At 39.2% G+C, this 26,822-nt stretch overlaps 1 protein-coding gene across 10 annotated transcripts in view; it reads left to right on the top strand.

The window, feature by feature from the left end:
- LOC100647260 (Down syndrome cell adhesion molecule-like protein Dscam2) overlaps positions 1 to 26,822 on the top strand; it is a 127,035-nt gene that overhangs the window by 82,944 nt on the left and 17,269 nt on the right. For 7 of the 10 annotated variants that reach the window (XM_048406452.1, XM_048406450.1, XM_020863365.2 and 4 more), the window contains exons 3-10: positions 1,587 to 1,751; positions 10,954 to 11,100; positions 11,239 to 11,356; positions 16,394 to 16,555; positions 17,174 to 17,457; positions 22,110 to 22,254; positions 24,335 to 24,486; positions 25,231 to 25,503. In XM_048406452.1, the coding sequence (XP_048262409.1) occupies positions 1,587 to 1,751; positions 10,954 to 11,100; positions 11,239 to 11,356; positions 16,394 to 16,555; positions 17,174 to 17,457; positions 22,110 to 22,254; positions 24,335 to 24,486; positions 25,231 to 25,503 (1,446 nt within the window). Of the gene's footprint in view, positions 1 to 1,586; positions 1,752 to 10,953; positions 11,101 to 11,238; positions 11,357 to 16,393; positions 16,556 to 17,173; positions 17,458 to 22,109; positions 22,255 to 24,334; positions 24,487 to 25,230; positions 25,504 to 25,791; positions 26,077 to 26,822 lie in introns of all 10 variants that reach the window. The other 3 variants (XM_048406453.1, XM_048406451.1, XM_048406448.1) reach the window with 1 other exon arrangement.

Raw genomic sequence — 26,822 nt, 5'->3', positions numbered from 1 at the left:
TGTGTAACCCGCAGCCTTCGCCAGCTACAGCGAGATTCCAATTTCGAATCGCGTTCGACGCCCGTCGCGTTTAAGTGTTTTCATTTCCAGAAGAATCTCTATTGCAGCATCGAGTTCGCGTCGCTCGATCAGCGCGTTATTAGCTTCCCCAGGGACACGTTAAACATTCGACGACACGAGGCAACGCCAAAAGCCAAGAGAAGGGAATTGCGAGGAAATTCGAATCCTTTGAAAAATTGATGAAATATCGTAATATGGGTAACGTGGCAGGCAGCTGAAGGCGCGACTACCGAGCGAAAACGCGACAATAAGCGAAGAGAAGAGATAAAAAGGTGTTGACGGAGACAGGGAACGAGTTTCTTCGTTGGGCGGAAGGCTGCAACGTAAGAAAACGATGGAAGGAAGAAATTCAGCGTGTTACAGGGACGAAAGACGCGAGAGGAAGAGAACGTTCGTCGGCGTCGCCACGTCGCGTCGGCGTGTCAGAACCGGTTGCAGCGTCGCTGGCCGTCGCCCTTGGAATTTCCACGTAAATAAAATCTCCGGAAGAGCATAGTGCCTCTCGAGCGGCTGGGCGACGGTAGAAACAAAAAAGGAAAGGAGAAAAACGAGCGACAGACGTCGAGGACGAGGCGTTCGTTACGCTCGCGTCGCCTCACGCCTCGCCGCTTCCCCGACGTCGACGTCGAGATTCACCCGATTGTCGACGACGAGTAACGACGTGACATCCTGTATATAAGTCTACGAACATGTGTACAATGTATACGTTACGCGAGTGAACGAGGGATAAGGGCGACGCGTGTAACGTAACGTTTTAATTACCATCAACGCGAACTATCGCTGCGCGGCACCCTTTCAACGCGAGTAGCACTGGGTCGAAAGTTTGGATTAATAGAACTCTAGATTGTTCTCCGAATCACTGCTAAGGTTGTTCGCTGAAGGTTTTGATTTAAACGACAGTAAAATTGTTTGCCGTCGGCATTGATCAGTTTTGTCGGAAACGTTTTGCAATTATGAAATTTGGAGAAAAATATTCCAATCGGAGAGATTACGTAGAATTGTAATACTTACGCTGTAGTAGTAGTAGTATGTGGCGATGATATGAACTTGGTGAATTGAATTTGTCAGAGGAGAAACGATGGGAAATAGGGGAGAAGTTTTATGAATCTCTTAGCGATCGTTAAGGATGATATGCTTATGATATCAATGGATTTGGGTAAAAGAAATGGGTCTAATATATTTTTAGATATGATTATTTAGTTCATACGACGTTAATTTACAGTACCATTGATAAATCCGAATTATTGTTCTGAAAACTTAGTATGTTAATCGTTTAGAGATTTAACGCTTTTGAATTTTGTATTTATATCCATATTTATATCCATATGTTGAACTGTTTCCTTGAAAAGTTGGCTTATCGATGAAGAATATTATTTTGATATTAGTTTATTTCCTTCGTGTATTATTTCATTTATTTTAGTAGTATAACTTTGTCTCTGCGTCTACCAAGCAAAATTACAGCCATAAATCTTTCCACTGGAATTGTGTACAACCGCAAATGTAACTTCACGTTTATTTGTTCACAGTGGTAGCCCAAGCATACAAAGTCGACGTGGAGGTGATCGGAGGTGCATCGAGGGGCTGCACAGCGGTGTTACGATGTGTCGTTCCTAGTTTCGTGAAAGATCTGGTCCGCGTGGTGTCCTGGTTGCAGGAACCATCGTTCTACATCTATCCTTCTCTACAAGGAGGTAAGAGATTTTCCCTTTTTACATAGTTGTTTTCGTTTTATACTCGCAATAGTCGAAGGGAAGATATCGTAGCGTATTCGAATCGTTCGAAGGTACGTTCAGTCCTAACCTGGTTAGAATCTTTTCATGGCAATAATAAAAAAATAATATGACCTACGTAAAATATGCAGTGATACTTGATAATCACGTTCGATGATATCCATCAACAGATCAAGGGATTATACATACGGTACAGTAAAATATTTGTATTAAGAATGATGGAATACCTCGAAGATATATTCAATGAGGTAGTTTTTACTTCAAATATTGTAAGATTTAAAATTGAATTAAACCGACTCAGAATTGAAACGGCTAGTTACAGACATTTCATTACAATTACTAAAATACATGTAGAGATTTTTGACAAAATTAATGCTGAGTTTTATCGAGAAAGGAACATAATTACACGCACTTTGCTATTCTATCTCTTTACCATTCTACAGACGCTTCTACGCTCTTCTTCCAATTAAGATTAGAAACCGGCGTTAACAATAATCCATTCTCGACGGTAGCATTACCTAAACAAAAAACCATGCTCTCTTCCAAAAGCCGCGCGAGAGTGTATACACCAGGAAGAATATGTACGGCTAATAGCCGCGCTGGTTGAGTTTGCGGCAGTCTCCTCTCCCGAACGCTATTATTCTATATGAAAAGCAGCGCGCTATCATATAATCGATAATTTCGCCTATCTACCAAAATGTAATATTCCCCGTAGCGGTCGTTCGTGTGGTAGGAGGTGGTAATAAAAGCCCAAGGGACATTCCATTGGCACAGATGCAACAACACACGCAGCCGATAGGTGTACGAAGCACAAAGCATGAAACAAGAAGAATTATACGGCCACGTTCGTGCGGTAAAACAGGGAAACACTGAGACGAAAGAGAGGATACTGTGTAGGAAAGGAGAGCGGAGATGGCAAAGGTTGTAGGGGCGATTTTCACGTAGGTAGAAGGTAGCACGATGTATAATAGCCGGCTGGTGGCATTGCTTACTAGGACTAAAATTTAATATCCGGCCACGGGCGTACAGCCGGCCGGTACAGTGAAATTTAATATCCACAATAATCTTGCATCACCGTCCCGCGGCGTTGCTGTAGGTCGCGGAGAGATCGTCGAGGACATCGACCTCGTAACGGTCGAGCGACTCGCTCATTAATAGTCGTAGAAATTAATTGGATTTAAGAACGTCGTCGGCTGGTCTTGCTTTTTCCCCGAGCCTCTGTCTCTGTCTCTCTCTTTCTTTCTCCTTCTTTCTCTTACTATTCTGTCGCTGCGACGACACGCATTGAAAAAGATGATACCCGGTAATTAAAACGTAATATCACGTCGGTTCGCGCGCTATTAATTAGTAAGCTTAATTAGTAATCCTTTTAATTGGACGCGACACGCCGTTGTTAATGCCGTTTGAGGATGGTCTTGCAATCTTCCCGCGATTTACCTTACTCGTCTCACTGATAATTATTTCCCTTCTACTTGCCTATTCTTCGTCTTGTTGCTCCGTCTGGTTTGTTCTTTTCGTTTAGATTTCTTCTTGTTTACATTTTGGTGGACACGCGCTCTGGCGAACTGTCAGCACGTCAGGATCATCAAATGTAGTATAGTACATTGTATCGAGCGATAGGAATAATGAACGTCCGACCGACATATGTAGATCCTGAAATCAGTTCGTTCCACGTTACGTCAACTCTCGATGCTTGGACAAATTTTATAATTACGCAGAACATTGAGAAAAGCATATTCGCCGACGATAGCGGCAGTCGATGAAAAAATACAGAGCTGGCTGGTATCCAACGAGCATCGTCGTTCGGTCTTCGAGCGACGAACGACGGGATAGCGTAACTTTTATACGACCATGGAAAAAAGACGACAGTAAAAACACACGTCGCCCTCAACGAGAAGATATTGGCACACCGTGAACCGTCCTTGTTATCGCGTGATACATAAAATTTCCTGCATGTAGCTTTGTTTTTAACGAACCTCCTGGTCTTCCCGCTTGGCTTTCCGATATAATTTCTTGCCTTCTTATGCTTTCTCCTCCTTGTTAAAATTTCTTTTTACGATACTATCAGCGCTCAGAAAACTTCTAAGATGCTGTTTCTTTAAAACTTAGTGACCTTATATCTGATGACGTATTCGTTAAATCGATTTTCTGAAAGAATTAATTAGCTTTCAGCGAGTAGTCGATCGACGATGTAGATTGAAACTTTAAGGAACGCGTCTTCGAACAAAACCCATCGTTAATGCAGCTCGATGAAATTAAAAGGTAAAAGATTGACCATTTATAAATATTCGTATGAACAATGAGAATAGGAATCATCAGAAACTACCGAAGATCGGTTCGAGATAAAAACGTAAATTTAAGCACACATCGATCGTATTACGAATTTAATTATATCAGAGAATTTAAAACAGCTGAGATGGAAGATCAAATTCTCGTATTCCTCAGGATTTACTGGCACAAAATTTCGTAACCTACGATTTGAGCATACCAATTTGCCGAATCTCTTTTGATTCTTGGCACGTTTCACGTATTGTCTGTTAGCGCACTTGTCAGCATGGCTATTTAGAAACCCATATCTTCGACATGCAAACATTCGAAACGAATCGTCTATTTCACGGAATCGGAGACCATATAGCAGAGACATTATGGGAATTGGGACTGATGGAAAGCACTTGGGAAGGTGCGGGTAAATGCGGAAGGCACCGGCATGGATTAAGCGACTGTCAAAGATACTGTCTTTATTCCTACTGATCTATAACGCGTTTTAGCTATTAAACCGTCTACAGAGATCGACTATCGTCGATAGATCCGTCTCATTTGCGCGAGAATTTGGCGTAGAAATAAATTGGTTTACGCGATGGAAATAGAAATTAATGGAAAATCGATACTTCATTTCGAATCACATTGTTCATATGTAGCCTGTTAAACGAAATAGCTCTAGAGCAAAATACTTCTCCTTCATCAACTATTATTAAATTAAAAGTGAAACGTTAATTTATTGTATTTGCAATAGACGAGTGCGTAGAAGGAGTTTTATCGACCAATAACAAATTTATTTTGAGAAAGGGATATATTAGGATATTAAATTATCTCCTCCTCGTTGGTTGGAACCTATTTGGAGAAAAATGTTTTGTTTGGTAAAATATTTAGATATCCTTCGTCTTTAATCAACGACATATTATAGATTTCCAATACGACATTTTTGGATATATTAAATATTGATAGGCAAGTCAAAAGATTTATAATTATACGTTCCAGTAGAACTAAAATACTGTCGCTTAGAGAGAATATAGAATGAAGATTTTATCGAATGCATCGATACCGTGATCTTAAAATGTTATAATATTCGGTGTAAAGTTTATCTATTTTAGACAGCAAAGTGCTTAATAGTGAAAGCAGAAAAATATATTTGAAAGATGCGAAACTATATGTATAGGGAAGTAAGTACATGCTTTGGAAGTGATGTTCTGACGGAAGGCACCCTAGTGGCTAATATCCAAGGGGAACCGCTACAGATCAAAGTGTCGCGAATAATGTCTTCGTTCCTCCATATTTACGATGTGTCGTGTCGACTATTTCTGATACCAATTCACCAATATTGTATCGAAGTATGCTCTCCGATAGGAAATATAATATTGAAAATAAAATTATTTAATTTGATATCGACAATCTTAACTGACGAATGTTATTTTTTCCAATTATGAGTTCTGGCGAATAACGTCCCTTTTTAGGATTACCATTATATCGAATAATAGTATACAAACTACAAATCTTTTTATAATCTTAAATAGAAACTTATATCTGTATACTCTTGTTTAAACATTTCGTTTCTAACTTTTGACTCGTATTTCATCTCGTTAAATTTTCACTCGTTTTCCTCTCTTTGTTCTTCTTTCTTCTATCCTGAATTTCTATAATATATGGCGTAAAATTAAGTATAGTAAGTAATGTAATATTAAGTATAATGGACTACTCGATAATGTACATAATAAAAGATGACGCGATAATCTTGAACAGGCAGAATTTCTGCATAATCTTTAAAAGGCAAACGTAAAATCGTCCATTATTGTTCTAACTATTAGCTTCTCTTTACTTTGCTTCTCATATTTACTTAGCTTCTCATATGTTTAGAGAATATATCGAAAACAATATATTTAAAAATAACTCTCCGTTTCTTTTAATTGCTTCCTGTCACAAACGCGGCACACGTTTGTGATCTTTGTAAACACCGTGCGAAGAGGAATGTAACAAATCCAGTGCAAGATCTACAATATCATTCGAATCGAGACAGGAACGTGTACAGCGTTCCGAATGTTCTCGAGAAATTAAATTTCACCGAGTTCTTTTGTCTGTTGTGTTCCGCTTCCGTCGTTCGTCTAAACTCGCTAGACGGAAATTCCATTTTCCGTTCGGAATCATAATGCTTTCGATACAAATCGAAACAATACAAACGTGCAGAAGATGCGATCTGATAAGTAAACAATTAAATTCTCTAGAAATTCGTTCGAAAATTAAATACAATAAAATAATTTTGTACAAATGTGCGCTACTTCAAAAATGTTTTCGCATTGTTGTTACATTTGCTCCAGGTTTGATAAAAATTAGTTCGGGCTTTTGCTCAACCAATAACTGTATTTCGCAGTTCACGATCTACGGAACAACGTTATCTTCCAAACTGAAGGTATTTTCAAAATGTTCACTTGTATATACAATACGATTTATTTCCCGGTTAAAGAATATTTTGCGTTCCACCTAATCCCTTGTACCGCCAGATGAAAAACTTTTCCGCACAAATTTCAAGTATTCAACGTATCAACTTTGAAAAGCTCTCTTTGATTAACCGTTTTCATTCGTAGCTAGTTGTACCGTATTTATGCCGATTTACGAGAAACTTTGAAGGTAAACACGTGCAAAGTGCACGTAATATGTAAAGATGCATAAAATATCCGAAGATAATATGCTCATAAAAACACGAATGTGCATAAATATCGTCAGTCTACATTTACCATAATATACCAGAAACTAGCAACTTCGGATTAAAGAACGTACAGAAGCTCGAACAAGAACTTGCCAGCCTTCTTTCATTGCGTTTTCTCCTTTAATTCTGAATGACCCTATATATATTATATCCTGTACGTTTCCATTAAATCTATCCCTATACATCTATCAGGATCAGCCCGCAATTAATTCCACGTGCACATTTCATCCATGTACACTGTACACGTGTGCAGACACAGTCGCGTGAGGATTACCGCCATGTCCACTGTCACGAATTCTTTGACAAGCCAACGTTTTTCCAAAGAGGATTGTCGAACGTTTATTCGTGAACACGCACGAAATTGTCGCGCGAAACGAGCGAAAAGTTTTAATTGCTTCGCGTACGAGCTCGCCGATAGAATCGTCTTCGTGAAACGATATTGTTTGAATACACGGCTCTCAAAAAAGGTTACATGCGTTCGCAAAGTTGATGCTTACGACTCGTTAAAGGTGCGCGCGTACATTGACCAAACGGTATTGGTACAATACGGTTCCGCGTTTCATTGTTTTCAGCGTGCAAACGTGTTGTTAATTTTCTTTATTTCTCCTTCTCTCATTTTGTGCCCTTCCTTTCTTTTCTTTTATCTTTTCTTCCTGTCCTTTTTGTTTGTAATTTAATCCAAACGTTCGAACAGAAAATGGTGCCGGCGAATAGAACAGAAAAAGTTTGTAAATGGAGCGCGCAAATTTAACATTCGTCGATTAAACGAAAGTGTTCGTTTCGATGGTTTTTCAGAGAAATCGACGGGAAATTGTGCGAATTAATTGCTCGCATTCGAACAGCAAATAATATAAAAAGGTTAACATGATGTATTAAAACAGAGGAGGAAAGGCATTTCAGTGTAACTGGCCAACTGAATGAATCATTCGAACTTGAACGCAGATATTTTATCTTTGAAAGAGAGATCTTCCTTCGCATTTCTCTTGATTGCGTTTCTTTTTTTATTTTACCAGGACACGGGCATTATTATTTCATACGTTTCTTAATAGTTTACCGTTTTATATGCGCATTTAATAAATATCACATTATCGCTTCTGCAATATCGTACAGGTACCTTTTTCTCCATCTAATAAACATTAAAATTCTATAAACTATTTCTTTTATAATCTCTTATATCCTAAAACAATTAATTTTATGCACCTGGAACGCGAACGTTTTAAAAATTGTTTAATCATCCTTCTCTTAACTTTCCATACCCTGAAACAATCAATTTGTGCTTGGACGTTATATAGACATCTTTCTGTTGACCTAATTAATATTAAAATTCTGCCAATTATTCGATCATCCCTCTTATACCTTCCTACAACCACAACTAATTAATTTCCACGCAGATGTTACGCGAATATCTTTTCACCCCTTGAATAAACGTTACAATTCATCAAATTACTTGCCGTTTTTAACTTCACAACGCATTCAGCCGTTCTCTTGCGGCTCTACAACAATTCTCTCACAAGCAGCAATCCCGTATTTCTTGCTGCCTATGTAATATTAAGCCGCCTTTGTTCCCCATCTATGGTCGCTATATTTCTGTAAGCGTAACATATCCATCTTACTAATAGCGCTATGGTCAGACTGCACGTAATTCGAGGCAGCCTCCTCCGTCTCGTGCATACATACGCGTATGTACATCGTGTACATGGTCACGTACATACGCAGTCTATCTACGTTGAATAGATCCGAGAGGACAGGGTATAGGTAGTAGCATCGAGTGTGATACCGAAACTACATAACCCATCCAAGCCGGCTGACTTGGCCGACAATCGCTATTTAGCAGGGCCGCTTATCTCTGCCGGTCTTAGCTGTGCTAATGTCTCGTAGCCGAATTTGCGTTCGAACGTAGACGCAATAACGTAGAATCTTGGATAGGGATACGGAGGTAGCGTGTACTACGCGCGGCTAGAAATTTCGTTAGCGAGACCAACAAACACGGAGGTAAGAAACGCGCAATTACTTGTACAAATCTTCATCGATTCGCGATGCAAGATTCCAACGAAGCAACGAGAAATAGAATGAAAATTGTTGAGAATTGTGGATCTTAATTGACGAAATAAAAGTAAAGGAACACTAAGGTTACACTTAGAAGTCATATTAAAATAGTTTTAGATTTATTTCATAAACGATTTCCAAGATCTTCGTCGATATACATTTGCACGCATCTCAGCACTTTCTTTGTCTCAGCATCTTTCATACAAAAGTAAAGGAACACTATGGTTACACTTAGAATTCATATTAAAATAGTTTTAAATTTATTTAATAAACGATTTCCAAGATCTTCGTCGATATATATTTGCACGCATCTCAGCACTTTCTTTGTCTCAGCATCTTTCATACGAAAGTAAAGGAACACTAAGGTTACACTTAAAATTCATATTAAAATAGTTTTAGATTTATTTAATAAACGATTTCCAAGATCTTCGTCGATATACATTTGCACGCATCTCAGCACTTGCTTTGTCTCAGCATCTTTCATACAAAAGTAGAGGAACACTATGGTTACACTTAGAATTCATATTAAAATAGTTTTAGATTTATTTAATAAACGATTTCCAAGATCTTCGTCGATATACATTTGCACGCATCTCAGCACTTTCTTTGTCTCAGCATCTTTCATACAAAAGTAAATGAACACTATGGTTACACTTAGAATTCATATTAAAATAGTTTTAGATTTATTTAATAAACCATTTCCAAGATCTTCGTCGATATACATTTGCACGCATCTCGGCACTTTCTTTGTCTCAGCATCTTTCATACAAAAGTAAAGGAACACTAAGGTTACACTTAGAATTCATATTAAAATAGTTTTAGATTTATTTAATAAACGATTTCCAAGATCTTCGTCGATATACATTTGCACGCATCTCAGCACTTTCTTTGTCTCACCATCTTCCGTACCACACTGCTGACGGAACTGCACACACATACTTCCACGCACTCATATTCACATACGTGTGTCACTACTACGCGGCCAATCTTGTCTAGCACATAAAATTATTTAAAAACGAAGAGCGAAAAACACGCCGAACAACGTGGAAGGAAAAAGGAATAAAAAGAAAGACGAGAACTAATGGAAGAACGACCTCTTTCGTGCAAGATAATCATATATTCGAAAGCCATGTTAAAGATATCCGGACGTGAATAGGGGTTTTCGTAAAACGACTGCGAATGTTTAGGATAACTACCGTCATTAACGTTGCTCGGGCTTATCTAAGGAACGAGCATCGGCTTAAGCCGCGCAGGGCAAGAACAGCGAGGCAGTACCTCCGCCAGTCATCCAGAACAGGCCGCTGGAAATCCCGGAATTAGCATAATTATCGTTACGGTAAAACCGTTCGCCGGTTCACCGACGAAAATATCACGAAACGTTGGCGATAGCTCGTTCATCGATGGCACAGAGTAGTTATCAAAGGTAATTCCGAATCCGCGTGCCACGTTTATTGAGAAACGTCGACGCCGATTATAAATTATCGCCACGCATGCCAGTTATGAATAATACGGAGATTAGAAAATTCCTCGTTATATTTCTGCCATGTACCAAAGAGTGTCTCGCAGAGGATGCTCTGCAACGTATCACGAATCCCACTATCGTCGTATCTCGCGTTAAATAATTCATCGAACGTGCAGTTATTTGCTCCGGGGACGATATAATCGCGTTTAACACCGCGGGCAAGATAGCCTTCGCCGTTTTGCGGATTGCAAAACGTCTACTCGATAGCCCGGTCATGTTCTGGTCGTGATGAAAGCTTTCGAACGCGAATCGCGTCCAAACGTATGGCGACTCCGATATTATACTTCGTATCGAGAATATTCGCAACAGTTTCTGAAAAGAGAGTTTAGTTCGTCGAATCGATACTTTTGTTTATTAGATTCGACGAACGATCTATGGCTGAAATTATCGTAGTTGTTTTACTACGAACGATCGTTGTTATAGATCGTTGAAATTAATGGATATCGTTATTGAATCGAATGATTATAACTAGACTACGCATGTTCACGCATTTATGAAAAGTGTATAGAATACGCGTAACACGCGGATATATAATATAATGTAACGAGAAACTACGACGATAAGAAACAATAAACGATACAAAGGCATAAATTTCTTTTTCATTATTTGCGTTGCAGATGGGAAGTTTCACCTTTTACCAACCGGGGAACTTCTGGTCCACAGCCTGGAGTTCAGCGATCAAATACACGGCTACAGATGTCGAACGATGCATCGTCTCACTAGACAAGTGGTAGTGAGTTCCGTGGCCAACGTAAGGATAGCAGGTAGTAATTTTCACTCCGGTGGACAGGCCGATTTTTCTTATCGCCGGGAAATTGCCGAGGTTTTTTCCAATTACCCGCCGCATTAATCGACCCTCTCTCGAACGATTCTTTTTTTTCCCCTTTTTTTCTTTTTTGTAGATCACCGAGGGGTGATGCCGCCGGTGATTCTTGAAAACTCTGGCGTTGTTCACGTCGCGCAAGATGAATCAACGTCGTTAGTCTGCGTAGCACAGGCCTGCCCTACTCCTGAATATCGGTGAGTTTTTCATTTATCTCGATACAGATACCTTAGCTCTTTACTCATTACGGAGAGTTGTTATAAAAAGTATAAATTTTATTTTACATCGGCGAACTTTTGTTTAGATACGCAGCATCTTTTTAATCGCATTAACGTGAATACATAAGGTTTATGTAAATTAAATTAGAAGCTTATATCTTTTATTTAAATTGTTACTTTACATTTAATATTTGCAGTGTGTAGAATACTTGGAGATTTATGTAGCATATATATATATATATGTATAATTGCAATAATCATGACTCCTGTTTGTCATCTTTAAAAAAAATATTTCTTTTTTCTATTGCAATATACAACATAGTCTTTCTTCTTATTCTCTTCGTTACAACCAGTTGTACGTAACAAAGATCGTACAATTTTTCCGTCGCTCTAGAGACTAATGATTGGTTAGTACTACTGTGTCTGTCGCGAAGGACTCATTCTACTAGTCAACTTACGAATATCGAGCAATACTCTCTTTGGTTCTTTACTTTGTATTTTCTAAATTATTTAATACGATATACGAAAATCAGATACAGAGATATCTTTACTATTAAGGGAACAATATTTTATATTCACGAAAGGCAAATTAAACAGTAAAAATGTCGAAGATCAAAACATGCAGGTGACTATACACCGACGTGCGTCTAAAATGCCAGAAATTCTCCAACTATCTAGCAATCCATATCTATATATAATAATAATAAAATGATAGAAGGATCGTGTCTGTGTATTGAATAAGAGAAAAACAGTTATCCAGGAACAGTTCATAAGCTATTGTGTCCAGAAGACTAGTTCTTTCAATTTTTGTCTGTTTGTTTGTCTGCTTATACTCGCATCATGTAAGAACTACTGAACGAGTTTTGCTGGGATTTTCTCTGTTCCATATCTTAGTGTCCGGGAAAGAAAATAGAATATGTTCCATCTCGATCCGTTTTCTGGAAACTGAGAAATAGCTGGCGTTCGAGTTGTCAAGCTACGACGGTTATTATTCACGTCGTATTTGTTCTGAAATCCAAACATTTGATAATTTAATATTTTTTACCACGGAGAACAGTCTAACTGTTGGTATGAAAAATATGCAGATATTTCATTCGTAAAAGTTCATCCGTTTAAAAATTGTTCTCTATATTGATAGTCCACGCGAACGAAGTTACGGCGAAAGGATATTTATGGAACGAAAGACGCAGCTCAATTGATCGAGCTATCTATGTACAGTCTTTGTTCGTGAATGTTTGGCAAATATAAATTAAATCATAATACATCCAAATAATCATGGGAATAATTACGCGTAATCGAAAACCGATGGCGTGTTGCATGGTAAATTTAATGTTACAATTATTATTACAAACGATATAAACGAATTTAACGCTGTAATTGCGGGGCATTGGTCGTTGCGAGTTCAAAGCGGCGGGAAACGAAGCATCCATAAAACGGAAACACGAATTCTCGCGTAAATCGAGCGTTCACCGAGGAGTATAGCCTTTCCTAGTGATAGGATTACCGTCACGATGCAAGATATGAAAATTCATCGATCCTTCGAGGACTGTTTATAGACGTAATCCTTCGGAATAAGACCTTTTAATCTCTGTGTGATACGATAAATCTCTGTGCGTCTACCGTTTGGGTTCTCCACCTTTATCAATTTTTAAAAAACGATAAATCAACGTACAACTGTGTAAATCAACTACGATCGACATATACATTTGCCCTCGCCGAAGAACTACATAGATCGAAGACAAACGTCTGAAAGCTCAGGTACAGAGAAAATTCCTCCATGCCAATGGAAAGGCGATAAAAGCGTAACGTACAAAAGAAGCAGAAAAAGCAACGCACGTTCTAATCTGGCTCTTTAATCTAAAAGAAAACTACGAGCCACGTTTTTCAGCGTCGAAAGGTAGATCGAAACAAGGATGAACGAAAAGACAGTCAGAGACAGGAAAAGGAGGATCGGAGGCAGGAATATTCGAGATAGAAGGTAAGTAAAGAAATAAGGACTGGGCAGGACTTTGATCGAGGAAAAGTGGAAGCACTCGAACGTGAAGCTTCGCGAACGGAGCACAATCGGAAACTCTCCATGTCGCTCACCGGGTCTTCGAGGAGCCTTCTGCTCTACAAAGTTTTTCTCCTCGTTCTCTTTCTTTCTCTCTTGGAATTTCTGGATCTCCTTTTCCTCGACCCAGGACCACAGGCAGATGCATGCACCGGACAAGAAACATCTGGAGAGATGAAAATTTATTGACGTTATCGCTAGCCAGCATGGCGTGCCAAGACATTTTGCGAACGATATGCTTGAACAGTACTTACATGCTTCACCGATACCAATCCATTCGACTGAAATAACGAGGTGAACTGGTTTTATCGCGTGATTTAGGCTCGGCTACAGATTTATGAGTGAAACCATTTTTAACTCGTTCTATCTTGTAATAACGAAGCGATGGATGTTTTAGCAATTGAAGCTGTACGTTTAGGTAATTTATTTTATTAACAACAATAATGATGCTAATAATAAGAAAAAGAACAGTGACTAGTGAATTAAGGACCATGTTTCAGAAAACAATTGCCAGTAAGAGAGGAAATTGGCGATGAAGCGAAAAATTTGAAGAAAATTATTAAGAAAAGGGATTGTATCTTCTTCAAAAGTTGTTTCTAATAGTAATACATCTAGTAACTTAAAGCGAGGCTACGATGTAATGTTCAATAAACTAATTAATGTTTTTCATTTAATGTTAAACTAATTAAATTCCAGAAATTTAGTAACTCTCGTTTCATTCGTTATATTATGTTACATTGTATCATATTGTGAAGATTTGTGTAGGATTCCGTAAAGAAACATTGTTTTAGTAGATTATACATACATGTAACATGTGGCTGTATGTATTCTAACACGTGGCTGACCATACATTCATCTTATAAATTAGCACGCTCCTACACCATCCATTATTCCAAAACACGACGTAAGCAAGAGCAATCAATCGAAACTAGAAACGCTCGGTTTCTAACAACAAACTTACTGCAATTTACCTGCAGTCAGACCATGTGCAGCACGTATTTACCATGAAACTGATCGCGCTACAAACGTAATTCCCTTTTCCTTGAGAGAGAGAGAGAGAGAGAGAGAGAGAGAGAGAGAGAGAGGGAGAGAGAAATACTTCGCAGAAAGTCGCAAAGTTCAAATAAAATACACCTTTAACTTAACTCAGCTATCTTGACGCTCTCGAAAGAATCGAAGAACTGATCTACTAGACGAGTTTGAACTCTAACTTCTTACCTTTTTACCTCGGGTAACTTCCCCTAGAACTACCAACTAAAATTCCCGAAGGAAGTCAGTTCCCTTACGTATCAAGAAATCCAAGAACGAACAAAGATACAAGATACGATGTTCCTGGACGATCTACAAAAAACAAAGGGGGTTAGGTGAGGTATAGAGAGGACGAAAAAGGCGAAGATGAAGAAGATCGGGGAAAGTGAAGAGAGGAAAAGAAACGAAAAACAGAGCAGGGGATCTGTGGAAGTGGTTCGAGCCGACGAACGTGCTTCGATCGAAAACTGTCAAGACGTAGGTGAGGATGAAAGAAAGCACGGAATCTCCGGGATAAATGCTCACTGTGGATGCGACTGGATGTCGTTTCTAGGTCGTCGTGCCCGAAAGCCAGTGAAATTGAAGCGCCTCGGTTCCACCAACCAGCCCTTTGCCTGATACGCGAGCGCTTTGCCTTCCGATGAAAAATTATTCCTCGAGTCTTTACCGGGAAAAAAGGAAGTTCCGAAGCGGCAGGGAAAGTCGCATTAACTTGCAATCATGCAAACCGCGTTAGCTTCGAAATGTTCGGTCCGCGCGACGTTACGTTTGAAAATTTTTACCGGAATTCGCGTGCGAGAACGGGAACAGAATGGAATGCTGCCAGGACCCATTTTCGTGCGAACGCTACAAAGGATTTCTGCGCGGCTGCCGACAAATTTTCAACGGAATGTTCGGCTAGAATTTCGCGAATTGTACGCCGATAAAGAGATTTCAATGGATTCAGTTAATGTAATTGGATGATATATTATGTTGCCGAGTGAGTAGAATGACGTTTGAATTAATCGAGATTACGAGGGAATTTATCGTCGGCTGAATTTTCACGATTGTTTGCTGGTCGATTCGATGGAATTTTTAATTGGTACTTTGGATAATTTCGCATGAGATATAAATTAGAGAAATAATATGTTATTGTGGATAGCGCGAAATGAAAATAATAGGTAATAACGAGTGGAATGAATCTCGTAAATATGTGTTTGATTTCGTTTTAATCGCAATATAAAGAATCGTAATATAAAAATTGGTTTTCACGTGTTTCAATAATTTTCTGAGTAGCTAAGTATTTGCTAATACGTGGGTTGTATAAACGGGAACTAGATTTTGTACAACAACGAAGACTTTAATTAACGGTGATTATTATTAAGATAATAGTAGTACTAAATCTATAATTAAGATGATAGTAATATTAATTCTGTAATTACGATGTTAAGAAGCTTAAAGCTATAAACGGGAAGTAAAGATGTGCAATATACGGATATAATACTATATGTATATACATATATACGATTATAGTCTTGGGGGTAAAATTCGACGATTATAAAACCCATTCTATTACAATAAGATATCTGAGTATAGTCCTTCTTTGATACTTAAATAAATCTAGAGATTTATTAAAAATTTTCCTAGAAGAGGATATATTAAGAAGTTATATTAATTTTATACATGTTTAACAAACATAAGTTGTACTAGACTGTATAACTTCATAATGCTTTATAGAGAAAGTACGTTAACGAAGACATAATTGAAACATAACGTCAAGAACGATTTTAATGAATCATAATTGCAAGCAGAAAGTGTTTTTAAGCTTTATGATCACTAAATCTTCCGTTATGTTTCACAGCACTGTTGGATTATTTCAAGAGTAAAATATTGCTTACACAAACAGTGGTTCGATCATTTAAGGTTTAATGTTCCATCTACGATTCAATTTCCAGATGGTACGCACAAACCGGTTCCGAGCCAATGCTGGTACTCTCTGGACCAAGGACCAGATTGCTCGGGTCTGTTCTGGCCCTCGAAGCTGTGACGTTAGAAGATAGCGGTATTTATCGTTGTTCTGCGTCCAATCCTGGTGGCGAAGCTAGTGCAGAAATTCGGTAACGAATAGATTTCATACAAATAGTAATAAATTAAGAAAGAAATTCAATAATTAATAAATTATATCCTAACCATTAACATCTATACGAAAGTGAAAAGAATAAATATATTATTTTCAGCAAAGCGTATTCCGAAATTAGCGCGTTTCCTACTATACAAAAGTTTAAGAACTTGAAATTAGGTCAAGAAGTTTCTAGAGAACGTTTAATTATAGAAAGATATCCATTGCGTTAAATTTTTAACATTTTTATCTCCTTTTATACAGAGAAAGCGAGAAACTTATTTAATCGACCAATTAAAGCTTTGCTTCTGGTAATTATGCCCATAGACCGTGGACTCCCTGCAAATACTCTATCTACATATTTAACTTTACAAATAATATCTTGATAATTTATTACAAAGAAATTATTAACGCCTTTATTTCGTCCGGTACTTTATTACAAAGATAGTAAGATAAGGAAAGCGTTGATATTTCGATAAGATTACTAAACCGTTTGCGATTTAAAATTCATGACCAATTAAATGATAAGATAAAAGGTGTCTTTGATTAAGTCCTTAATGAAACCTGCACTTGGAAGGAATAAACCAATGTTACAAAGTAAATAATCGTTCTTCAGGCTCATCGTGACAGCTCCGCTACACATCGAAGTGACGCCACCGTTGTTAAGCGTCCATTTAGGAGGTAATGCCGAATTTAGATGCGAGGTCAGCACGCATCCACAAGCTGGACCACACTTTGTTACCTGGTACAAGGATGGTCGCCAGCTTCCAGGCTCCGGCAGACAATCAGAATTATTGAGGCTGAACGGTATCAGCAGAGAAGATCGTGGAATGTACCAGTGTATCGTCAGACGAGCGGAGGGTGACACTGCACAGGCCTCAGCGGAACTACAATTGGGCGGTACGTAAGGAATGTTCATTTATCTCTTATACCTTTCCATAATGGAAACCGGGGCAATATTACAGGTTTGGGGCTCATAACAGGATTAAATTCATCTTTTTGGGAAAATCTCTTTAGAAATGATCTTCTTCCAATTACCTGTGTAAATTTCGCGTCGTTTTTGAAAATTTAACGAATACCACTTGGAAAAAGGTATTCGATCGAATAGCTACTTTAAGTTACGTAATTTTCGTATGCAGAAACACGCAAATGCGCAACAGCATATATTCGTACGTACAGTATTCCATTCGATTCGACTCGCTCGATCTCAATTACCAAATTCCACATACTCGGCTTCATTTCGACTTGGACTGCACAAAGGAAAATTACATGGAAAGTTGCGGTGCAGTTTCGATCGGAATTGCAAATGAGGGGGCTTTCAATAGGTCTATGCATACGTATAAATTCACTTTTCGCGGAACTATCAACCTTGGTCGGGCACAAAGCAAATTAGGTCATTCTCGAAGATTCATTTTCTGCGTCTCGAAACTTTATCGCTTCCGTGAAAATTCACGCGGTCTAATTAGCATGGAAATGCATCACGCTTGCCATTCTACCAGGGAGGAAATTTAATAAATTGATACGACGTGACGTCTAGAATCCGCGACCTCGTTCCATTGCAAATGTATGTAAAATAAACAACGGCTTTTATTTTCGTCTAGAAAAAAACTATACAATTAGAATATTAATTTTGAATTAATTTTTTTTATTAACCAAGCAATTTGTATGGAATTAATAAATTTTACTGTTTTACCTCTGATTTTGATTATCGATATATTTGATTGCTCTAGAATTTGATTTTAATAATTGCGTTCCACTTCGACTGGCATAAAATTAATTAAAAATACTAATCGATTCAAGTGTCGCTATATTGAACAACAAACAGTTTACAAATTTTAGCTCTTTGATAATTACAAGTGATACCTCGATTGAAACAAGCAAGCGTTCTAAGAAATTATTCAAGAATTAACCGATTTCTTATTAAAAATTCATTCATCAAATCTAATTTAGTAATTTAGCAGCGTGTGCTCGAATTTTACGTTCAATAGATATTATTTCAACAGTCTTGGACTTTTTCGAATTTCCAATTGATTCGCTCCAACCCTCAACATCGTTACAACTAATTTGCGTAATTTTTCGGAGGTACTCATGTCCAATACGTATCGATATAAAAACAGAAAAATTAAAATTCAACGAATGATGATATCAAAACGATTTAATACGCAATTACATATTGCGTAACATGCCTCGTTAATACTACACCATTAAAGACACATCGAGTATAATACCAAATTGGCAGACCCAAACCAAGCTTGTAATCACGATTCCCCTCGCCGCTTACAAACTTCCATCATTGCAAGTGTTCTGTTCATCGATCGTTGGAAATCGAGCCCCATTGCCCCCAAAATACTTTCACCCGATCGATACCTGTGAGAATTGATCTCTCACCCCTTTTCGAGAACGCGACACGGTTACGTGTCAGAAGCGATGCAAGCGTAGCGCTCTCCAAAGTAGGTTCGCGTGATCGGCAGTGAACGTTACCGATCGTATTACCAGGAACTCGATTATCATGAAAAGAGCATGTCAACCACGTGGACCGTTACGTCGAGAGAACAGAGATCTCCGCTTTGAAGTGGAGGAGGCTTCTTTTACGCCGCTTTACCTCTTCCCATCCCTTTCGTTACCTCCTCCATACTCGCCACTATTACCACTGTCAACCCCCTTTCCCCTCTACTCTTTGGTAACCACCACGAAGTGTCTCTCTCTCTCTCTCTCTCTCTCTCTCTCTCCTTCCTTTGCCTCTCTCCCTTCTTCTTTCTCTGGACCGTTTGCCCTATATCTGGACCGCCAACCTATGGATGAGGAGTAGCGCATGAAAGAGGAACATGCCGTTGGCGAGGGACGCGGAGGAAACCAGCCAGAGGAGAGCCTTTGAAACAACAATGAAGTTAGCGTCTCTCGCTCGTCAGCGTCGGTAATGCACGGAATTTACGTCAAAGGGAATTCGAGCAAGCCATACACCCGTGGTAAGGACCTACCGTGGTCTGGACACAGAGCAACAGAGAGAGGCCAAAATATATATATATATATATCCAAGGAGGAGTTTAGAGAGACAGGAAGAGAGAGAGGGAGGATTACCGGTTCGTTACAATTTTACGACTAGGAAAAATGTAGGAATAAAAGGGAAAGAGATGACTTGCCTGTAATGCCACGAGCCAAGAGGCTAGCGGAAAAAAGTCGTTTCGTTGACGAGCTGCAACCGAATAGAGACCAATCGCGTTCCGATCGAACGCCCTGGTAACCTACGAATCGCTTTTCTCGACTTCGACAGGAACACTCTCGTGGTGCTTCGAATTTCTTCTTGCCTTCGTGGTGACGTAAAGAAAGAAAAAAAAGGCCGAGTTTGCGTATATAAAAAGTACGATCGCAAGAGCACTAAACTATTACTTTTCCTGCGAAAATTATGAACTATAGTGCATTATGAAATTTCGCCTCTCTCGTGGATGTGGCTACGCCAGGCTGCCTCGTATTTTGTCGAGCCGCGTGAATGAAGATTCACGGCCTCGTGAATACACTTCGACGAAGCTGTAACGTCGACAACTGGGACATTTTTTTCCTCGCTGAAATTTGTTCGTCTTTCTCAAAATTCTTTCATGCTGTGAAATACAGGAAAAAGAGATTTCTATGGATGTGATGTTGAAAACGTTTAATTAATGTAATAAACGTTGTTACGAATTAATACGAAGCAAAGCTGTAACTTATTTAAGCTTGTGTATAATGTATAATTAGAGCGCGCATATTTAGACATTGAGATAGAAAAATACATAGAGTGTACACGATGTGTAAAAGCATACAAAGTATTCAACGTAAAATAACCGTTATGATGATGTTCGTAAAAATAACAGTCTCCTAAAAAATTCACAGTTACATTGATTAATTCTGTGGACATTTTTAAATGACCCATAGCTCCAACTAACAAAAGCTCTCGATGCTCGCGTATTATTCCTTCGTATCTTTTTCCAATTACATGTCTTTTATGTTTGTACATATCTGTTTCATATACATATATTTTATTCACTTTTATCTTACATCTATTTTAATTATCACTCAGTGATTAGCAGTTAATCTCAGAACGCTATATTTATAGCATCTCGATCTTTTTTTGTGTATACTAAAATATTATAGCGGTATACTCTATACAGTTGTATATTATGAATTATTATAGACTTATACTACTACGAACCATTTTCAGGACCATTTACAGGAAAGCTCCACATTTTCCAACTACCACATAACGTTTCGACACTCGCCTCGCGATTTCCCTGCTTCCTTCACGATTCTCCCAAGGCAGACAGACTGAATAAACATCAGGTAGAAATTCTGTTTTATTGAAACCAGCGGACGAAGTGTCGCGGTTTCGCGACTACGTATTGACGATCGCTCGAAGGCATCGAGACGAGATTCATCAATTTCCACACGGATCCGCGAACATAGTTTCTACTTCCTGCCTGTATTCATCATAGACAAAAGTGTTTTAGTCATCTGTTCCTCCTTCTCTCTTCTCTCTCTCTCTCTCTCTCTCTCTCTCTCTCTCTCTCTCTCTATCTATCTATCTATCTTCTTATTTATCTACGTATCTATCCACCCGCTTGTCTCTTCGTTTCTAGACGACGGAACTGTCTTTTGTAACGGGACGCTCGAGCATTTTTAATGACGAAGAAATCGACACTTTTAATTATGGAAAGTCTCTCATCCTGCGAGCTCCGTCCCTCGGCGTCGACCGAGAGAGGCTCGACTTCGATCTTGGACTTTCCCAGTTCTTCTTTGCCTTTCCACTACCTCTACTTTCTATCCTCTACTCTTCTTTCTTTCTTTCTCCGTTTCATCCTTCCTAGACCCCTTTCCACCGGTCGTCGTGTCGTCGAGATAGAAACATCGAGAGAGAAAAATATTCTGACGCGCTTCCGTCGCAGAGAGCCCATTGTCTTTCGTTTTCTATCGCGATGCACGGGAGACAGTCAGTCAGCCAGGCAGGCAGGCAGGCAGGCAGGCGTGGCGGCTTTCAGAATCAAGAATCCGTCGTGGTCTTTCACGCTCTTGCCTCTTGTTCTTTCTTCTTCCCCGAGCAAACGGGGATTTCTACTTCTCCCGTTATCTGCTATCCAATTCAACCCTTACCTGCTGCTCCCTAACCTTCCCGCGTATCGTTTTTAACGAGATGGATCCGATCGCGTCGCGGTCATTTACGAATCGAATGGCTATTCTCTGGTCGAGCTGACTCGACCTTTCTTCTTCTGCTTCCCGTTCCGCCTTTCTCCATCCTCGTTTTGAATCGACCGATGGAAACGGAGGGACTTCACCGCGATCGAAAGTCCAATCTGTGTCGAGTAGCAACGTCAAAAAAAAAAAAAAAAAAGAATTTCTCTTCCTCTGTGCTCGGTATTTCTTTCGATATTTCTCTGGCCGTTTCATAACCGCGTGTGCTTCAAATGCTTCTTTGAAGTCGTATAAAACGCGAGCAAAGTACGAGGGTAGTTGGAAAAGGGAAGAATGTTAAAAACGAAGGATACCGAGAAATATACGTGTCCTGGTCTTGTTTTCTTTGTTCGCAGACGCACCACCGATGCTGCTCTATTCGTTTATCGAACAAACGTTGCAACCGGGCCCGGCTGTATCCTTGAAGTGCTCCGCTGCTGGGAATCCAACACCACAAGTCTCCTGGGCCTTGGACGGCTTTCCTCTGCCAACCAACGGAAGGTAGGCTTCATTTAATTGTACGTAACCAAATACCGGTGTATTTAACGTAATGCAAGGTATAATTGGTCGTTAATTGTTGCATATATCGATTAGACGCTGCAAGGCAAATTATAAGTTACTTAATTAATTTGATCCGGATATAGAATTGTACGAGAGGTTGTGTAAAGACTGAAGTGTAGATTTTGCTCGTATGGTTTTTAATTTAACTTATCTAACTGTAACAATCATATAATGGCTTTTTGATCAAGAAATAAATAAAAAATGATAGATTTGTCAAACATCAAATTTAATTTTGTTATATTAATAATAGTAGAATCGACAAATTGTAAGTTGCAGGTTATAGACAAGAATTATATAAATACATTTTATCAAATTAACAGATAGAAAAGAAACAAGAAACGAATATTCTTACTCCAAGTATTCAGTGTTGCTACATTAAGTATCGAACTTAATTTGATTTATTACCTATTATAAGTTATCAAGGTCGTCTTGCGTAATAATTTATCAACTAACAATATATTCCAGCTTGTTAAATCTTTCCTATTTCTTACAACTATCGACCGTTTAATCTTAAAACATTCCAACTAGCTGATTAATTTGTCAACACGCTCGTGTTAAATTATGCAATACTCCGACGAGATATTTTGTCCGATTAAATTTTTTTCATTTCTATAACTGTCTGCTTAATATTGATCGTTTAATTTTAAACTATTTCCGCTAGTCGGTTAATTTGTCACGTGCCCGTGCTAAATCTCAATTCAACGATACTCAACGTGACAACCATTACTTCCGCATACGACTGATAAAATACGCTACTGCTTCTTTGATCGTCGCATAAAGCATACGATCGTAACTCTGGAACAATTGTTTTAACGCGTGCTTGATGCCTCGTAATTAAAATGCAATCTCCTGGCGGCGATAGTCAAGAGGTCGCATCTGCAGCCAGGCCAATTTCAATTTCAAGTGCAATATCCCAGCAAGAAGCCGGGGAATATTTATTGCGACGACACGGGCCGTCATTCGTCGAGGATAGAGAAGGCAAAGGTACGAGAGGACGGACACGAGAGGATATGACGCGAGACCCTCGTAAGGTTTAACGACAGATCGACATAAAAGACGCTCTGTGATTCTTCTCCTGTGCCACTTCGTTGTTGTACCGCCTCGTTCTCGACCATTTCCTTCCCCTTTCTGTGAAAAGCCATCCTATACGATCCTCCAGCTTCGGGCGAAACGCGTGCAATTCGCTTCTCGTCGCACAAACTGTTTCCCGCGACTCTCGGTACACGTGAAATTAGCAATTTCATTGAAATCGGGCCGCTTTGGTCGAGAACGCGCATTGCGACGCGGTAATTGAAAAGTGGTCTCTCTGCGCTGTATTGGAAGTAGAAAGTTACTGTGTTCCCTCCCCCATCAAAGTTAATCGTTAATTGAAAAAAAACTTTGTTCATTAACTTGGAGGATTTTGCTGAAATTGCGTAGAGAGCTTTGCTCGTGAAATATAGCTTCAATTTGGAACATTCTCGATGGAAATATTCGTTCGTCCTTTCGGAATTCTGCTAAATGATAATATAAGCTGGAAAAAAAGATCAACGAATGACGTACGGTGGTACGAGTTTATAGGAATTTCTGAGGTTTGTTTAGTGCATCGCTGATTATTTTGTCAATGAGAATTTTTACGGAAAAACTCTGTTCTTTTACATACTGGTTTCACATGCTGTAGAGACTCGGTAGAACGCATGATCGTCCATGGGTTAGGACAGATATGACTGAATGTATCCTATAAATATGTATCTAAGTGATTCGTTGAAGTTAATGAAAGGAAACAGAGAAACAATATTGAGATATACATGGCGTTATCGAAAAAAGCGAGATTGTATCAGTTACTCGACATCAATGCCAGATATCTACCGATTTTGAGGGCCATTTTTCTAGAGTTTTGCGCATTTCTCTGCCAATTTTCGTCTATCTGTAAATATTATGTCAAAAATAATTTATAAATTATATTAGAAATATTATATTAGATATAATCTAGAAATAATTTACGGTTCATTAAAGGAGAATTTGTTATCCATGTCCGAAGGTTCGTTATCGGTCAATACGTGACAGTTCACGGCGATGTTATATCGCACGTCAATATCAGTCATGTGATGGTGGAGGATGGAGGAGAATATTCTTGCACAGCTGAAAATCGAGCAGGGAAAGTCACTCACGCTGCACGCCTCAACGTTTACGGTAAATTTCATGCTAAATCCGGTGACCGAACTTCGTGAATAATGTTTAGCAAATTGATGTCCTGTTAGAGTTTGTCCAATTTATGGTTTACGTTTGAGCTTTGATTTCTGACTCTATGACGCCCTTCGCAGCTGAAAATTATTTAAATAAAATGGAAATAAGTTACACGAGTAAATAGAGCCACGTAAAATGGCTAAAATACGTCACTGCGTTATCAGCTATGAACGAATAAGTAGCATTACCGCGTATGATGTTAGGCCGTTTGCTCATGCGTTCAGTTGAATATTTCATCTATTCGAAGTAACAAAATTTTGTCATTCTTTGCTATTCACACATTCTGTGCGAAATTTGCATTTGATTTTATGTTTTCATGCAAAATTTTGTTGCCGACAAGAGAATTTTATTCCAGCAGTGTAAAAGTAGTACTACCGTGTTCATAGTCAGACCAATTCCACTTCTCACTGCAATGATAACACACATCTTTCGAAGTTATCTTGCTACGAAATTTCGTATATTCCTGCAATAAGAAAATCTTTCATTCTGACTTGTAGAAGCTTCGGGTAAAATTTTCAAAAAGGTTGCAAAATTAAAAATTAATTCTAAGATTTCAGAATTGCATAAATAAATATTTCCAATTTATTGGATCTGATTCTAATTATTTTAAATCAGCGAAACTACCGATAAATTACTTTTCTTCCATAATCCATAAATCTTAATATATTAATCGCTGGATTTTCCCTTCAGGTCTTCCATACATTCGACTAATTCCAAAGGTAACTGCCGTCGCCGGCGAAACTCTTCGCTTGAAGTGTCCAGTGGCTGGCTACCCGATCGAGGAAATCAAGTGGGAGCGGGCAAATCGCGAATTACCAGACGATCTCCGGCAGAAAGTGCTTAAGGACGGCACTTTGGTCATCACGAGCGTACAGAAGAAGGGCGACGCAGGGGTGTACACGTGTTCAGCAAGGAACAAACAAGGACACAACGCGAGAAGATCGGGAGACGTCGCAGTGATCGGTAAGGCATTTCGTTCGTGCCACTATTGTACGATTGTTACAGGTGTTTCGATGCCGAGAAGACGATACCAAGTCTTAACTATTGTCTCGTGGCAAAGACGAAGACCTAAATCGAATATGACCTAAATCGCAAGGTGAAAGAACCGCCCAAAAAAAAGAAAAAATGAGAAAAAGAAGAAGATAATTTCTAGGATTCCACGATGAGCAGCGAAGGATTGCCAGATGCGACGTGTTTATCTTCGTCTATGCTTCTCGAGTTCACGAGGTGTCGTTGTTGTTATTATTCCAGTTCCTCCCAAAATTAGCCCATTCACGGCAGATCGTGATCTTCATCTCGGCGAAAGAACTACATTGACTTGCTCGGTGACAAGAGGCGATCTGCCGCTCTCGATCTCCTGGCTCAAGGACGGACGATCTATGGGACCGTCGGAGCGAGTCAGTGTCACCAATATGGACCAGTACAATAGCATACTGATGATTGAAAGTTTATCTCCAGATCACAACGGCAACTACTCGTGCGTGGCCCGTAATCTGGCCGCAGAGGTATCACACACGCAGCGGCTTGTGGTTCATGGTAATCCTCCTCTAGGCCCCCTTCATTTTTGCCTGACGACCGCCTGACCGCCCGAAATCCGTACGAGTGTCGATCGCGTGAGTGCGTACACGGTTGCCCACACTCGCGAATGAACCGCGTGAGGATCTCGAAGTGCTGTTCTCTTTCTCTTGCGCCTCCGTGGAAGTCATAGCGAGTACAAAACATTTTCCACAGTCTCTATTCGCACACGTTTCTTCGTTTTCGCTTCATCTGAAAATTTCGATGTGTGTTAGTGCTGTCTCACCGCTGTAAATAGCTTTCAACGTGAACCGATACAATGAAGATGCGTGATCACACAGCTCGTTAAATTCTTACGCGTTCATTCGAGAAGGAGTCTTTTTTTATCTGATATAAAGCCATCGGACGTCATTCAGGAACGTAGAGACCTGATGACGGGTACTTAATGACGGCTCACGCTTAGCGTGGCTCATCCTCCTGCACGAGACCTGCCATTATCACATCCTGTGTTTTCTCCTCCATCCTTGTCTCGACTCTTTGAAAAGAGATTTTACATTTGGATAAAAATTAACAACGTAAGTGCATCGCTTATATGTACGAATGTAAATTTGTATAAAGTATTTTCTAAACAAAAATCTGTTATCTGTATGAAACTAAATTTTCGAAGAGTCGGCGAATGCTAGCTCTTGCGTTGGGAACGACCGTATGCAGCGTGAGTGTGCGATGCCAAGTTATAAGTGTACAAGGTGTTGTAGGGCGGCAGGGGC

The sequence above is a fragment of the Bombus terrestris genome, chromosome 6 (assembly GCF_910591885.1).
Source record: "Bombus terrestris chromosome 6, iyBomTerr1.2, whole genome shotgun sequence".
In the NCBI taxonomy this organism is placed as follows: domain Eukaryota; kingdom Metazoa; phylum Arthropoda; class Insecta; order Hymenoptera; family Apidae; genus Bombus; species Bombus terrestris.
The sequence above is the reverse complement of the archived record's forward strand: the minus strand, read 5'-3'. Positions and strand labels throughout refer to the sequence as shown.